Here is a 17,258-nt window from a genome sequence, read left to right as displayed (position 1 = left end):
GCTGAGGAGTAAGGTAGGCAGTCGATGAGCAGACAATTACTGAAGGAAACATCAGAGGTAAAGGAGGGATTCTGAGTAAACTGACCTGGCAGGATTCTTCCTGAAGGCAGGCAAGGCAATCTGTCCATCTGTCGGGCATTACCTGGGTGATCGTGGAGGATTCTAGCTAAACCAGCTTAGCAGGATTCTTGTTAAAATTGGGACGTGTTGGGACAAACACAGAAGTACAAATATCTTGCACATCTTGCATGAGGCCTCGTGTGGAAAGAGGATTCAGAAGAGCCTGACTGAAGTTTGGTCTAGGAGAGGGTCTTTGGGAGATCGAGACAATAGATGGCCTTTTCTTTTCTTTTTTTTTTTTTTTTTTTTTTAAGTTTATTTATTATTTATTTTTTAGAGTGAGTTGGGGAGGGCCAGAGAGGGAGAGAGAGAATCCCAAGCAGGCTCTGCACCATCAGTGCAGAGCCCTACTCGGGGCTCAGTCTCACAAACCATGAGATCGTGACCTCAGCCGAAATTAAGAGTCGGATGCTCAACTGACTGAACCACCCTGGTGTGCCGAGAGTAGGTGGGTCTTTATAGAATGGCTTCTTTACTTAGTAACATTCATTTAAGGTTCCTCCATGCCTTTTCATGGCTTGATAGCTCATTTCTTTTAATCACTGAGTAATAGTCCATTACCTGGATATACCACAGTTTATCCATTCACCTCCCTCAGGACATCTTGATCACTTCCAAATTTTGCCAATTATGAGTGAAGCTGCTAGAAACACTCACCTGTGTATGGGTTTCAAGAATAGTTTTATTTGTGTAGAAAAGTTGCAACGATAGTACAAAGCATTCCCATATACCCTTTACTCCATTTTCCCTAGTGTAGCACCTCACGCAACCAGGGTGTGTTTGTCAAAACTAAGATTAACATTGGTATGTTACTGTTGACTCGACTTCATTCAGATTTCACCATCGTTCCTACTAATTTCCTTTTCGTGTTTTAGGAGCCAGTCCAGGATGCCACATTGCTTTCAGCTTTAATTTATAAGAACAGTTTGGGTGTGCGTGTTCATTAAATAGGTTCATAAAATTCAGCGTATCTTGAGAAAGTGGATGTAAACATATTAGCTACAAGGAGCTGCTGTTACTTAATCAAGTGAACGCATTTAATTATGGCATTGTTATTTAGAATTTTTTGAAAGTTTGTTTTTGCTTCTGGCAGAGCACGCAGATTTCCCAATGTACAAAATCAGGGTTTGTTTTATTAGGGTTGCTGTTTCTAAACAAAATACCAAAGCTTGTTGAAAGAAGGTCATTTTAAGGTTATTCCAAGACCCAGGAGGAAACTGGTTGCCAAGTAGTAATAAAAGCTGTCAGTGCATAATTTCTCAAGTTGATGCGCAGGACGAAGTGTTTGGTTGGTTCTCTAATGAGCATCTCCAAATGTTTTGCTGGCAGAAGGACTCCATGAAAGATGACAGAGGAAGTTATTGTGATAGCAAAGTGGGACTACACTGCCCAACAGGACCAGGAGCTGGACATCAAGAAAAACGAGCGTCTGTGGCTGCTGGACGACTCCAAGACGTGGTGGCGCGTGAGGAACGCGGCCAACAGGACGGGCTACGTGCCGTCCAACTACGTGGAGAGGAAGAACAGCCTGAAGAAGGGTTCCCTCGTGAAGAACCTGAAGGACACGCTAGGTGAGTGTGTCTGTGCGTTAGGTCCCACGTTATCGCTGAACTACTTCCCGTGATGGCGGGGGCGGTGGGGGGGTGGCGAGGAAGCTTTGTGCTTTTGGAGGGGAGCGTGTCCCATCATTTTAGTTCGTGTGTTTTGTTTTGTTAAAAAAAAAAAAAACGGTCTGTTTTAAAGTTGGCCTCTTTCTTGTTGTCTTTTTTTTTTTTTAAATAATAATGTTTTTATTTATTTTTGAGAGAGAGAGAGAGACAGAGCATGAGAGGGGGAGGGGCAGAGAGAGAGAGGGAGGCAGGCTCCAGGCTCTGAGCTGTCAGCACAGAGCCGGACATGGGTCTCCATCGAACTGGCGAACCACAGGATCATGACCTGAGCCAAAGTCGGACGCTCGACTGAGCCACCCAGGTGCCCCTAGTTGTCTTTTTTTTTTTTTTTCAATCTCTGCAAATAAAGAGATCAAGATGGAGGAATACCATGTTTGTCATTTCCTGGAGACTTTGGAGTCCAGAATCGTGTCTGGGTGCTGGGGACCCCCCGCACATGTTTCCATCTCCTGGCATCAACATTCTAGAGGTTCCTGAAATGGAATTCCCTCCTCCAAAATGTCCGCAGCTCTGCCTGTGTCATCCCATCAGGTCTCTTCTCTCTTACGTGATCCTGCCCGTGCTGCCTTCATGCATAGTGTGGGAAGGAACAGAAAGCGCTCTGAACCAGGTGGGGTTTTTTCCCCCCTCTGCTCTATTGATGATGTTTCATAGAAACCACAGTCCTGGCAGCGTTCACTAACGTGGCCGTGGGCGAGCACCCGGGTGATGTCCGAGGCCGTCTGCGGGGACCGTGGGGAGCTCAGCCCGGTTGGCTCGGCACCTGGTTTTCTTCCCACGTGCCCAGTATCCCGACGTGGGACAGGCCGCCTTGAATCACCTGAAGTTAAGGGTGTCCACTCTTGCCCTTGTGTGCATATCTGATGTACTTGAAGTAGTTACTCCTTCAGTGGTAACTCTGAGGGCTTTGCTGAAGAACCATGAGCTGAGCCGCCATGTACTAAATGTAGTGTCGCCTCCTTCTAGGAGTATAATGTGGGTCGTACCTGAGACTACTGGATATCACTTAAGAGTTTGCTCTGAAATAAGCCAGTATTCTCGCCATGTGGCATATACTGGAGCGTTTTCTTTTTATTTCTAACAGGAGGGTTTGTTTCAGGTAGGGTCGGAGGGAAGCAGGTGGGGAACTGGGAAGAAAATTACACACTGAATGTAGTGGGCATGGCAAAATATTCATCTTGAGTTTCATGCAATCCTGAAGTCTCCTGAGTCTCTCTTCAGACCCATTTATTTATTTATTTTTAATTTATTTTTAATGTTTTTATCTATTTTTGAGACAGAGAGAGACAGAGCATGAGTAGGGGAGGGGCAGAGAGAGAGGGAGACACAGAATCCGAAGCAGGCTCCAGGCTCTGAGCTGTCAGCACAGAGCCCGACGCGTGGCTCAAACTCACAGATCATGAGATCATGACCTGAGCCGAAGTGGGACACTTAACCGACTTAGCCACCCGGGCCAGTCACCCATCTTCAGACCCATTTAAAGCCTTCATTTATTGGGTAGTGTTTCTGTGTTAGGGCTTAGGTTGTTTCCATGATTTGGAAAGAGAAATGAGACACCGGCCTGAGTATGAGTCACACGACCTCTCCTAGGTTCTGAGCCTTATGCAGAAATTTCTTTTTGCACGAGCAGTTTCATTCTTTCTCCACTAACCTGATACCCCTTTAATTTTTTTTTTTTTTTCTCCAAGCAAGTCGCTTGAAAGGAACGTTGTGGTCCTATACTTCTAACTCTTAATGAACTATGGTAGAAATGCAGTTAGCATGAGTAGATAAATACCAGGGCCTAATTTTATTTATTTATTTTTCCAATTTCAGCCTCTCCCTCACCAAAGTACCTTTTTTGGGAGATGCTAAACATCGTTGCCTTGTTTTGTTTTCTTGCCTATCCATTTTTTAAAAATACAGCCTCGATATTGTAGTAAAGAATGATGTACGCAGAAACTGAACGAGTTGCTCAGAAGAGAAATAGGACAAAGCAAGCACCCCGAACCATCTAGAAGTTCCCTTGCATACCTTGTCATTGTTCTTTTTCTCCTTCACTTGGCAGAAGGAGAAAAGCCAAAGGCCCAAGTTGAAACCCTCAGCCAGATGTCTCACTCAGTGACTACTCCTTCACCAGCTGCGATCCGCCTTGTGCGCCGGGGGGACCGCAGGCTCTCCGAGTTAGTGGAGCCTCGCGCAATCGGCCCCTCCCGGTGCTGGGTGCTGGGTGCTGGGCCGCTGCCCCGCCCCTGCCAGATGGCCACCCAGCTCTGCCAGAACACTTCTACCTCGACAGTCAGCCAATTCCATTTTTGGAGAACACAGATTGCTCGAAAGCTCTTCCTTAAATAGAATCAAAGTTTGCTTTTCTTTAACTTTCTCCCCTTGGCTCCCGTTGTGCCTTCGAGAGCCGCCTGAGTAACGTGTGCTCCTCTCCTAGAAGATGACCGCCCCGCCTCCAGGCCTCAGTCACAGTGCAGGCATGCATCTGCCTGGAAACGTTTAGGCTAAGCATATCACGCGTTGTAAAAACACAAGTGAGGTTCTGTTTTTGACATCCGTATCTGTGGAGAAATGCCCCCCTTGTTTCTGTGTATCTTTCTGTTTTGTATTCACCGTATTCCCCCGAAGCCTTGCTCCTGCTGCCCGGAGAGAGACCTTGGTGTTCCAGTGTGAGTTTTCCATTGCCCACTTGAGCAGCATCAAAGGGAAGGATCACAATGGAGTGACTTCTCAGTTCCCCGCAGCCGGGCTCGACACGGCATCGTTGTCAACCAGGAAGGTCAGAAAACATCCCGCAGCCCGTCCTGCCTCCCCCTGGCCCCTGTAGCTAAAGAATTGGAGCCAAGTGTTCGTGGCTCCCTGTTTAAATTCTTGTCTCCAGCGCGCTCTCACAATTACTGTATGATTCTAGCCGATCATGCGGCCGGCAGAATTTCTCTGCACTGCCTGTTAGAAGGAGTGAAAATAACATGTGTTGACCTTCCAGTAGCTACTCCTGGAGTCATCCACATTTGTCATTTTTACTGCTGTAGAAGTCCACCTGATTCCTCAATCCACAGTAAGATTTTCCTGGCAGGTGCCTGGTTTGGAATAAAATAGCACTGGACTCCCCCAGCAAAGTCCCAGTGTTATAAATGTGCGTACACGTCTCTGGTTGCAGAGAAATGTAACTCTGTAAGAGTCCTCTTCTACTTTCTTATACTCCCTTGCTGTGTTGAGGTCCGTGGGGAATTCAATTCAATCACACGCACGACTTGGTTAGAGTAACTTCTAGAAAGCAGTACCTCTGACAAAAAGATCTCTGTTGGGAAAGGATTAACATTCTTTCTTTTCCTTTCATAATTTATAATCAAATCAAACAATATGAGCTCTTATTTGCACATGAGCAAAACATTTATATACTGGATCTCCTCTTGTATTTAACTTATGATCATGAATAGTCAGAGAACTTTTCCACAGATGACAAGGGGCAATTGTTAAGAGCCCTTTCTGCTGGCAGAGCCCAGTTGATATTTTGAAGGGCTCAGACTGTGCAGCTCTTTGCTCAGCAGTTGAGGAGCGGAGCGTTCCTGGTCTACAGTCTGGCCTTGACATTGCAGCCTAGCTTATTAAATTACGCGGGTTAGGTGTTTTAAAGCACCGTGCTAAATCTTTTGAGATGGGGAAGCTGCTTCCAGGGAGGTATTTTTCAAAGATTTTCCTTCAGACTACTGAAGAACGGTTTTTGTTACCACTTTGCGACAGCAGCTGGGATCCAGCAAAGCCCCAAAGGTTAATGCTGTTCTCAGTTGTTCCCTTAAGTCTACGTGCTGACTTGGGTTCTGCAGAGCTATGCAGTTCCCTTTATAACCTATTAGTAACCTTCTCAGGAGGGTTTGTTCCAAGGCACACATGTCCATTGCTGACCACCTCCCTAGGTATCTGGAGCTAGAGGTGACCCACCCCCTGTCAGGGTTGCTCCTTTATAGCATTTGTCTCAATGTGACCATACCTAAGGCCGTTTAGCAACCTGCCAGTGATTAGCCCCAGGACTCCTGCCTCTGATTCCAAGCTAGACCTTGGGAGCAGAGAGAGACTCCCAGTGCTAAGTGGCTATACAACAGCCCCTGTTTCCTTTTGAGCTAATACTTTCAGATGAGGAGGGGGTGTTTCCTATGGGTGAAATTCACAAGGCTCTTAGAGGCATAGCCAGTCTGGGATTGACTTTGGGGTGGCTAAGTGACTTCCCCAGGAACACACTACTAGTGCCAGTGTGGGACAGAGATGGGACTTCACCTCAAATTTGAGGTTTTTTTACTATAGCAAGTTGAATATATGGACTTAGCAGGTGGGCATTTGATAAGATTCTGTTGCAGAGACAGGCAGTTAGAATGTTAGGGGAGATTTTACTGATACCAAGTCCTTTATTTTAGAGATGAAAAATTACTAGCAAAACTTGAGCTGGGTCAGGGAGTTGGGCAGTAATAATATATTGATGTGAATTTCCTGATTTGGTGGTTATATTGTGGTTGTAGAGGAAAATGTCCTTGTGTAAGTGTTAGAACATCGTGTAGGTAGGAAAGTGGCTCTCAGATGGCTCAGGGAAAACAATATTTTTGCACTGTTGTAACTTTACGTTAGAACAAACAGACAGACATGAGTGGTTGAGGGACCACCTCAAGGCTCTAAAGTTGGCTTGTAGCAGAGGAGATACAACTTGGGGTCCCCCCACTTTGCCTGGGCACCTACAGTGCCTTAAATTTGGCATCAGCCTTTCAGAGATCAGAGTATCGCTGAACACCTGCTGACATTGGGCCAAAAACATGAGAATAACACCAGACGCAAACGTGTCCTACTGATTATTCATGGGAATGGTTTCCCACAGTACTTAATCCGGAACCTTCTGTAATTATCCAGAGTTCTCTCCTTATCACTAGCTTGCGAGTGAGGAAAATCCCTGCTGCTTGCTGGATCAGCCCAGACTGTTTTGAGCCCATTCAATGTATGCTTTTTTGTTAAAATGGAGATCAGGAGAGTGATGGTCAGAAGTGATCTTCTGAGCTCACTGCCTCTGTGATTGTGTGGCATGTGAGGGAATTTTTGTTTAGACACCACAGGACTGTGGACCTTTGCTTATAAATGTTCTCAGCAGGCCTGATCCAGGGCAAGTGGTCAGTTAAAAATGAACAGGGAGTAACGAACGGCACAGCCTATTTGTGGGAGCAGAGCCTGAGTCTGGGCTGTCCCTTCCTTGCTCTGTCCCTGGGAAATCCCTTCTGAGCCACTTCATTCCCTGCTGAGTGACCTTTGGGAACAATAACCAAGGGCTTTGAAACAGGGATGCAAACATTATGTAGGGATCAGCATGGTGTAATAGAGTATGTCTGGATCAGAAGTGGGAGCCTGGACGGACGTCATTGCATCTGGTGGGATATGAAGAGAGGATAAGGTTGAGTCCCCGACTTTCGGAAGCTTGTCATACCTGGGAAATGACACTGGCACAAATGAGCAGGCCTCATTTGAGCAGTGCCACTGTCTCTGCCCATCCCCTTGGAAACTGGGCTCTGCCCTACCCTTCAGGAAGCAGTGTGCAGAGGGTTAGGAGAGAGACTCCCCACCACGTTCAGATCGAGTCTTTGCCAAACCGTTGAACTCGCGGAGCCTGGACTCCATCATCTGTAAAATGGGATAAGTGACTACTTGTCTCCTGCAGTTGTTGAGAATTGAATGTGAAGTCCTTCAGCAAAGAGTACCCGGGCCGAGCGGACACTTGGGAGAGGAGGTGGGGCTTCAGCTGAAGAAGGGAGAACGTAAGTCAAGATTTGGAGGCTGGAAGCCAAGTTGTGTTGGAGGATATTAAGGAGTTAGCTGGACTGGGGTGAGGGAGAGCACAGGGGTGTCCTGAGGGATCATGGTGTCCCATAATGCCAGCCCTGAACACCAAGCCTGGTGCCATTTGAAAAGGGAACCCCTGAGAGTTTCCATATGGCGGGCAGAGATGACCGTCAGGGTGTGCAGGGGGCATCCTGGTCCTGATCCTCAGGAAGGGACTGGAGAGGGCCTATCCATCCATAGGTAGCTGGCAGCAAGGCCTCAGAGCAACCCAGAGGTGATGTTGGAAGTCTTGAGCTCAGCAGCTGAGAGGGATTTCACAGGAAACCCCCAGGACTCTGTGTTGACTGGGTGTGGAACAGCTGGAAGACTGAAATACTCGTCACAGATGACTCCAGCATTCTGAGCCTGAATGAATGCCTCCAGCAGAGAATTCGGGAAGTAGGAAGAGAAACAGGGCCATGAGGATGAGACCTGTTTGAAATTGAGGCAATGGCAGGACACTCATGGAAACGTTCAGTAGGATTCAGACGTGTGTTACAACGTTCTTCCTGTTTTTAAGTGAATTTTAGTTTTGGGCCTCCAAATACTTATTTTTACCTAGGATCTGCAGTTTAGACCTGACATTTCTGCCACAGCGTGTCAGGGACCTCAGACGGGCTTTCAGCGTGTATGTCGTCCTGAGGACTGGCCCCAGGCCTCTGGTCCCCTTTGGAGAGCTGTCACCGCAGCCCTGCCCTGGCAAGAGAGCCCACGGGAGGCTATGTGGTAACCGCCAAGGGCGTGCAGGCTCCCTGAGCCAACATTCCCCATGCTCCTGACACTCCCTGCAAAGAAGTGTCACCCCACACTCCGCAGCCAAACCAAAAGCTAATGCTGCAGAAAAATTGAAACCAGGACCCCGAAATGGATTTTGTGCGTATGGTTCCAGGGAGTGGACAGTAGTTGCTGTCTCTCTCTGAGTGCCTCATTGTGTGAGGTACCGCGCTAGCTGCCTGCATGCATTTCTGTTTTTATCTTCACGAAAAGAGGGGGAAGAGGGGCGTGCTAATACCCTCATTTCCCATGTGAAAGCATGGACACCGGGAACTTAAGTGATGTGCCCGGGAACACGCAGTAAGTGGTTGGAATTCAAACCACGTCTCCCTGACTTCAGCCTGTGTTATTGTGGATCAGCTGCTAGAATTGGGGATTCAGATCCAGCAGGGGTCGGGGAAGACGCACACAACACCTGCCTGTCGTGGATCGCAGGGAACTCCACCCCCTCGTGGGCCCCCACCCGCACAGCTGTTTGGATTTCCTCCCACTCTTGCTCTGGCCCCTGAAATGCTAGGGGACCAGCTCCTTGAGTGAGCATCAATTTCTCCCTGACCCCAAGGGAGTTGCTTAGTAATTCTGCCCCGTTCCTTCATGTTGAGGTGAGCAAGAGCCATTAATTAAAATGATTTAGAGGCAGAATGTCACGGGAACATGTCTCCTTTTCTGTAAATTGATTTTTATTTCGGGAGCACTTTGGCCAGCAGCAAGCATGTGCCGCCACTGCGCGCATATATTTCAGCCATCTCTGCCACTCACCGTCCCTTTGTAAGACACAGGTCTCTGCAAACAGGTATTGCTCAGATATACACTATCATTTACCATAGCATGCTTATTTTAAAAAGTCTGGAAAAGAGAAAATTCAAATCACCTGTGATCTCCCCACCCAGAACTCATCCCCGTGTCTATAATCACCTCTGTTTTTTTTTCAGTATCTATACACGTATATGTGACTTTTCACTGTTATTAATACTAGCTGTCACATTGCCATTGGTCCAGAAAAGATCAAGCCCTTTCTCCAAGGCGCCTGGTCCCAGCACATGCTGGAAAGAAGATTGACCCAGTGAGTTTTGCAACAAACTTTGGCTCGTCAGTGGTCGGGGTGCTCACTGAATTCTATATATTCTGTCAACTGGGTAAGAGGAGAAGCTGACTCTTTATGGTGCTTCTGTCCTAGAAGTAGTTTTTGTTCCTGGGTTGGATGTTCTTCGAGAATAAGAAAATTGTTGTTGATCTGCCTGGAAGCCACTTAAATGTGATTCTGAAGCTGTGTCACTCTCCGAGGAACCAGTTCTTGGTTTCAGAAAAGGGCAAAGCCGAACCATCCCCCGTGGAAAGTTTGTATGTAACACGTGAAAACGTTAAGGGAAAACTCCTTTTGATTTTTTTTTTTAAATCCCATATAGTTAACATACAGTGTTAGCTTAGTTTTCAGGTGTACAATATAGTGATTCAACACTTCCATACATGTGCTCATCATGACAAACTCTCTCTCTTCTTAATCCCCATCACCTATTAACTCCTTTTGATTCTGAGCATTCGACTTCTCCAGCCAGTTATCTCTGCACAGTAAAAACTCAGGGAGTCCAGTTAACCCGTCAGGTTTACCTTTCTGGCCCCTGTTGTATAATCTACCATTGTTACGAACATGAATCACATAAAGTGAATGCCTCCTAAATCTGGAATTCTTTAGGCTTCTGTCTTGCGAGCTCATTCCCAATAGAACTGACCGGCCAAACGTATTGCCCACATAATATGGAAACTTCTACGGCGATTGTGGTGCCAGCCACCCAAAATAAACTTGGATTTGTTTTCGTAGATCAGAAGCGTCCAAGTATTTAGAACCAAAAATGTAAAACAACTCACAACAGATTAGTGGGAGGATAATTAGAGACTAGACAGATTGTTAAAAAGAATGCTAGCAAGAGAAAAGCCAGGAGAGGCGATGGGAAATGAGGAGGGGTCTGTACCCTGGGAAAACCAGGAGAAGCAGGCATGCAGTTACACGTGGGTGCGAGAGAGCCACACTGCTCTGTCCACTGAGGCAAAGCATTTCCCAGTTTGCTTCCCAGAAACCGGCATCCTGTTGGCTTCTTATTAAAATCATCATTCTCTGCTTCAGTTTTCTAAAGAACAGAGAGAACACCCTTTCCTGACTAAAGAGTTATTCATGTGGGAGCCTTAAGTTTTAGAACAGAGAAACATGAACTAAAAATGCCTAGGGATTAAAGTAAAATCTTCTTAGCATGCTTCTAACTGCATTTCCCCATATGGCAGGCTCTCTTTTTTAGACCGTATCCATATGTCTCAAATGTTCCTTCTCTCTATTACATTTTTGGATCTGTCCCCTGGGGGCAGGCACGGGGTGCAGAGAGGGTATTTGTTTACTCACAGATGCTACAGTGCTTGATGCTGAGCCCCTCAAATCTCTGTACCTTCTTGTGGTGCCTCCTGCTGAGACCCTGCCCGGGCGCGTGCCACTGGAGGGCAGGTGGGCCCCTGTGGGGCTCCTGATTGACCCACACTATGCTGGGATCTAATCGATGGGTTGCAGTCAGTTTCAGGCAGGCTGGGTGTTTCCTGCACATCAGCCTGCATTTACTCAAGTCTTGTCCTGAAGTCGGTCCCCAGGAACAGCTCTGGTCTTCGTGCTTCCCCCCCGCCCTGCTGTGAACTCAGAGTGTCTGCGAACATCCCTTGTTGTCCCAGTGGTGTCACACAGCCCGGGAAGCCGCCTGGAGGGTAGCTCTTCATACATTTTTTTTTTTTTTTTTTACATTTATTTTTGAGAGACAGAGAAAGACAGAGCACAAGCAGGGGAGGGGCAGAGAAAGAAGGAGACACGACACAGAATCTGAAGCAGGCTCCGGGCTCTGAGCTGTCAGCACAGAACCCTACGTGGGGCTTGAACTCACAAACCATGAGATCATGACCTGAGCTAAAGTTAGATGCTTAACTGACTGAGCCACCCAGGTGCCCCTCTTCATACATTTTTAAGCCTGGGGCCAACGTGCTTCCTCAGAGCAGGCCATTCTGTGGCGGCCGTTTGCAGCGGATCTCACTGATTTTGTATTTTTGGTTTTTCAAGGAGCGATGCAGTTAATTGTCTGACTTGGAAAATCGACGTGTGGGTGTTTATAAATAGAGCCTGAATTAGTAGTAAAACCATAGTTGTTCTCATGCTGCTAATTTAACTTGGCTAAATCCACAATGTTTAACCTAAGGTGCTAAGAAAAATGCTAAGGTGACCATTTGAATCCTTTCTTCTTCCATGGGTTTTTTTTTTTCCTTCTAATGTGTAAAGTTAAGTTTAAAAAGTGGAGTTCATTTGAGAGTTTGGGCTGTCTGTAGAACCCTCAAGTACTGGAATGAGGTTTGAGATAATCTGGTCTGAGCTTTTTCTACAAAAATCAGGCAAGTTGAGCGACTTGTCTAAGGTTGCAGGACTCGTTTGTGGCAAAGCCAGGCCTCTCCAAGCGCAGGCGGGGTGCTGTCCACGGAAGCCAGAGATGAGCAAGGACCTGGAGGCCAGGAGCCCAGGTACATCAAAGACTGCCTTCCTGGAGCACAGGCAGGTATGACCTGTCATCTTAGTAACCAGTGTCTGCCCTGTCCAGAGCGGCATATGAGCTGGTGAGCAATTCTGCTCATCCTTACTTGGAAGACGGGGCTTCTTTTTCACCCTATGTGAAGGCCCATTTTGCACTGATGGAGCATTTCCTCTGTGACTGATCGTGGGGTCCCTGGTGACTTAGCTGCTCCTGGAGAGCAGGAGTGAGGTGAGGCTTGCCCCCCATCCAGGCACACTTCAGGAAGAAAACAGACAAGTGCACACCTCTGTTGAGAAAGCACCACCTGTGCCCTTCTCTACTCGCTCCTGCCACTGTCCTCAACCAGGAAGGGAAGCAATTAGATGCTGTCATAATAGCAATAAACACAATGACCGGTTTTGCTTGGTCTCTTGCTATGTCTTAGACACCACGCTCAGTGTGCTCCTCAGCTCTTGGGCCCTCTGACAGCCCACGGGGGCCACCGATATCCTTCTATCACAGATGAAGAAACGGAGGGGTAGGGAGAGGCCGTAGAATCATCGAGGTCCAAAGCTAGTAGGTGTGGAAGCCTGGCTTGAAGTGTGGTCTGAAGTACGGTTCACTTGTCCTTGCCAGCTCCTTGCCGTCCGTGTTTTCCCCCGCCCACGTGCCGTACCCTTGCGCATTTGCATGTATTTATCATATTTCACTTAGCAGGTACGGTCCTAAAAAGTTGCACGCGTGCCGAGCTTCTGCCAGTGGGTTGACACTTTAAGTAACGTGGCAGCATGTCATAGCTGAGCCTTGCCACGTCTCGTACATCCCTTTGCATATTCAAAATTGCTTGTGCTAATGGATCGGGAATATGTGTTGAGAGGTACTAAATATGTATTTTTAATTAAAAATTATAATTACAATCTTTAAAGCTTCTTTTCATTGGCATGTGTGATAACCGTTTGACTTTCACATGTGATAGAAAATCCTATACTCTGAATGATTTTTTTGCAGGCATCCATATTCGATCATGTTATTTGCCTGCCTGCTCGTGCACGAAAAGGCTTTCTTATGCCCGGGGATGGCAGTTGTGGTTCAGGGCCCTGGACGCATGGACCCGTGTGATGGTAGGCCCTTTGCCCTGGCCCCTCTCTGGAGCTGGCTCCTGCGATGGCTGCCCCTCGGAAGAGGGACCATCAGGGCATAGGGATGGTGAACAGTAACTCTGTCCCTCCCTCAGCTGGCGACCCCTCCCCGGTCAGTGCGGGTTTGCCTCAGGTATGGCAGTCCCCTTCCATCTACAGGTATCCTTCCTCCCTCTGAGGTGGGGAGGTTTGCTGATTGTAATCTCGGTCTGCTTCCAGATAGTCTGTGAACACTCCTGGCCGGGTGCCTGGGTGGCTCAGTCGGTTAAGTGTCTGACTCTTGATCTCAGTTCACGTCATGATCTCACCGTTTGTGAGTTCGAGCCCTGCATTGGGCTTGGGAGTCTGTCTCTCCTTCTCTCTGCCCTTCCCCTGCTTGTGCGTGCCCATGCTTGCTCGCTCTCTCTCTCTCTCTCTCCCCCCCAAAATAAACTTAAAAAAAACAACAACACACTCCTGGCAATATAGGTGCATGTCATTGGAGAGATCAGTTGGGAAGGACTGATCAGTACATATGGATTAGTGGCAGTGAGATGGGAAGTGAAGTTTGCCTGAACAAACACTTTACTGAATGTCAGGCTCTGAGGCCACAGAATGACTAAACACAGTCTTTCTCAGGGAGATAAATGAAGCAGTAAGGCGGGCGCTGAAATCGAGGTGGGTGAGTACTACAAGGGTGTGTGTGGGATGACGGGACGTTATTTTAGTGTTTATGGATTTTAGTGCTGAGTGGGTCTTTGGGATCAGCTCTCGCTCTGCTGTGGGGGGAAGACCCACAGGGAGTTAGTTACTCACCGCCCCTGAGTCCTGCCCACGAGCCCGCGGTGTTTCCCATGGGTCATATTGCCTACGATCTGGTCACGGAGATACAGGTTGACTAAGCCTTTGGGAAAAAAACCTTCGTTGTCATTTTTAAAAGCTAGATTCAGACTACTAGAGGAAGAAAGTATCCGAGCCAACTTTATACTCCAGCCTCCTTTGTTTCTAGCACAGCCTGGCTGTCAAAAGGATATATTCTCCCGGCTTGTTGTCAAACCTTACAGAGCGAGGATGGAAATGTGGCACCCAACAGCAATGGCAGTAAGGCCAGGATTTTTTGCAAGTGAAGTTGTTGCCCAAAGAGACACAAAAGCTGCCAAGGATGCATTTAGTCCTTTGTCTCGGAAGCGGTTGGGAATGCAGTATTTCCCCTTCATTCAGCGTATCCAGTTTCTAATGGCGAGTCGCGATGCCAGGTAGAATTTTTTTCTCCCAGTGGCACACTCAGAAGAGAATTAGGGTGGTGGGTTGTTCGCTTTGCTGAACACAGTTCTTCTGGGCCTCAACTGTACATGTCTCTGCTCCAGTGTGGCCTAGCCCCCGATCTCGTCCCACATCCCGCTCTCCCACTTCTTCTCCATAGCGTGGCCCCCAAGGCCTCCTTCAGGTTCTCCTCACAGCCCTGTGAAGCCTGTCTCCTCTGCCCCACGCACTTCCTGTCCTCCTCTGAGCTCAACCATGGTCAGCAGCTTGAGCCTCTGTGAGACAAAGGGAACAGATGCTGAGTGAAACAGCTGAGTGAGGGCATTTATGCTAGAGTCTATTTTGACTTAGATAATGGCCTTGTCTGAAATCAGTTGCACTGAAGAGGCTGCTCCCCTCTCTTGAGCTGTCCTTGGGGCTTCTCTGACAACCCATGCCTGAATTCATTTGGGCCCATCCTAAGTCAAATATGCTATCCCCCATTAGAATGCGGTTCGATCGTGCCGGTCCGTTAAGCCTGATGTCTGTGGCCACACAGTGTCTCACATGTCTCATGATGGCTGTTGCAGTAAGCGTTTTAAATCCAAGATTCTCTGGGCTTAGAAAGCAGGGGTGCCAGCCTGGCAGTTAACTGTGACGTCACGGTAATGTCAGTCCCTATCCTCACCATCCCACCCTCACCCCCATACTCAAACCTGGGTGCTCCCAAACTATGACTGTATTCTTTTTGACTTAGTCACCCAAGTATGCCACCTTGCTAAGTGGGAATCAACACTTTGGCATATTGAAGGAAGTGGGATGGGTGACGAGGAGTGAGAGTGGGGGATGGGTAGTTATATTTTTTCAACACTCTTTAATTGAAGAGACAGAAAATCAACTCAAAAGTAGACAAGGTTAAAAAAAAAAAAAAAGGAAAATTTCAAAAGGGAATCCATTGGTTCACATCATTAGGAAGTATGGTTGGATCCAGGGCCTCAACTCATATCATTCAAGTTCTGTCTCTCTTTCTGGGGCTCATCCCTGCTCAGCGCTCCATTCTTTGAAGACTGTGACAAATGTGGGCAACTCCAGGTGAGGGGAGCCGGGTCTGAGCTGCATCAGGTCTGAGTCATGGGTCCCCCCAACCATGGCCTGATGGGGTAGGGGTGGCCCTGCTGAAGCCACACGAAGAGGAGTTTTGTTGAATAAGAGGAAGGATAAAGGATACTGAACAGTTTAAAACAACAGAGGACCACCTTATTGCCTTTCACCTGGTCACCCTTCAAAACATTGGAAATTTAGTAAATTTGAGGGTTTTTTCCCCTTTATATATCAAATATTTTGATCATAAATTTTGGCACTGGATATTTTCTGAATAGTGGAAGCTAATCTTCCAGCATAGGTACCAAAAAACTAGACACAAGGTAATTACACATATAATAACGCAAAAAGCTATTAGAAGCCAAATATTAAACCTATCCTAACTTTATATGAGAAGTTACTTTAGACATTTTATACCTTAATCAAACCTTGTCAGATCTCCTTAGCATTTAATAATAAAAGTTGTCAGTCTTAGTTGATTCTAATAATAGGCCCTAACCCTAATGGGGGAAATCCCCACAAATTAATGACCTCCAGTCTTATTATAAATGGCGTTTTAGGACCATTTATTTAGGACCAAGGAAGCTTTCTAGTTAAATCTGGTTTATGTTACAGTTCTCATTAGTAACAAAAATAAAATCTTTGCCATACATCTCCTAAAACTTGGGTGCACAGTGCCTAAATAGATCAGCTTGAATATATTTCTGAACTATCAAATTTGTTTGACATTTTATCTTAAATCCCCAGAACTCCAGCTGGCAGGTGACAGAGCATATTTTGAAGTCGTCTGTTATAACATCCCTTTATCTCAAAAGGAGTATTTAAAAGATTTTGACTTTAAAATCACCAACATTAATAATGTATGACATATTCCAGCTTTTATTAGAACTCTGTCCTTAATGTAAGTAATTTTATTCAAGAAACTTAAAATGTGCTTATTATTGTCAATGAAAATGTAACTCAGAATCAGAGATCCGGAGCTTGGGGCGAGAAAATCCTCATAAAAGCTGAAAAGTATAGTTTACTTTGCGATCCAACTCCCGTTTGCCACTTAAAATAGTATTTTATTACTCTTACGAGATGCAGATAAAGCCCATTGAACAAATTGTGGCTGGTCTGTAACGCAACAGTTACAGAGGCGGCTCGGTCAAGGAGCTTGTTCATATCTTCGGCTGCAGACCCATCCATCCCAGGCAGCCCTGCGCTCAGGGGTCCGCGCCCTTGCTGTCCAGCCTGACCGCTAACTGGCCCGGAGTCCTGGGTGAGCGTTCACTCTCACCAAGACTTTCGCCCGTCCTGGTATGTGGAGTGCACTGTCTGGCACCCTCCTGCCCGGGGCCACTGGTGGAGCGAGGAGAGCATTGGAGCTGCCGGAGGGCCAGGGAGTGAGTTAGGGGACCAGGGGCGCTGTGGACTCCAGTTGTTCTGAGAGCCTGATCTTTAACGTAGAAGTTAAAATCCTGGTCACTCCTGAGCACATGCCACGTGAGACAGCGTCTTTTTCTTTTTGTCTTTTTGTCTTTTTTTTTTTTTTTTTACAACGATTTCCATTCGTTCTTTGTTCTTTCTTAGCGCAAAGGTGTTGCAGTTTATACATTATTGAACAAGCTGTAGAGAAAGTCATTACCTTGTGAAAAAAAATGTTGCTTAACGTCGCCCGGTACGGCATGCCAGCAATTGCAGAGATTTTCTGACGGTCCCATTCTAGATACTCCCATCTGTAATACGATTCACGCAGAGCACAGTGCGGCAAAACCTCCAACCAAAACGCTCAAGCATCAAATAAATTCCGTGCAGTTGGATTTTATGATTAACTGGAGAACTGGAGGAAAAGCATATCATTAGAGGTCCTGCCAAATCTTGCT

The 17,258-nt window shown here is 46.9% G+C and overlaps 1 protein-coding gene across 3 annotated transcripts in view; it reads left to right on the top strand.

The window, feature by feature from the left end:
• Positions 1-17,258, top strand: part of NCK2 (NCK adaptor protein 2) — a 152,577-nt gene that overhangs the window by 108,359 nt on the left and 26,960 nt on the right. For 2 of the 3 annotated variants that reach the window (XM_042981067.1, XM_042981065.1), the window contains one exon: positions 1,450-1,691. In XM_042981067.1, coding sequence (XP_042837001.1) covers positions 1,466-1,691 — 226 coding nt within the window. In that variant the 5' untranslated portion in view covers positions 1,450-1,465. The remainder of the gene's footprint in view (positions 1-1,449; positions 1,692-17,258) is intronic. The other variant, XM_042981066.1, reaches the window with a different exon arrangement.

The sequence above is a fragment of the Panthera tigris genome, chromosome A3, assembly GCF_018350195.1.
Source record: "Panthera tigris isolate Pti1 chromosome A3, P.tigris_Pti1_mat1.1, whole genome shotgun sequence".
In the NCBI taxonomy this organism is placed as follows: domain Eukaryota; kingdom Metazoa; phylum Chordata; class Mammalia; order Carnivora; family Felidae; genus Panthera; species Panthera tigris.
This window is presented reverse-complemented; position numbering and strand designations above follow the sequence as displayed.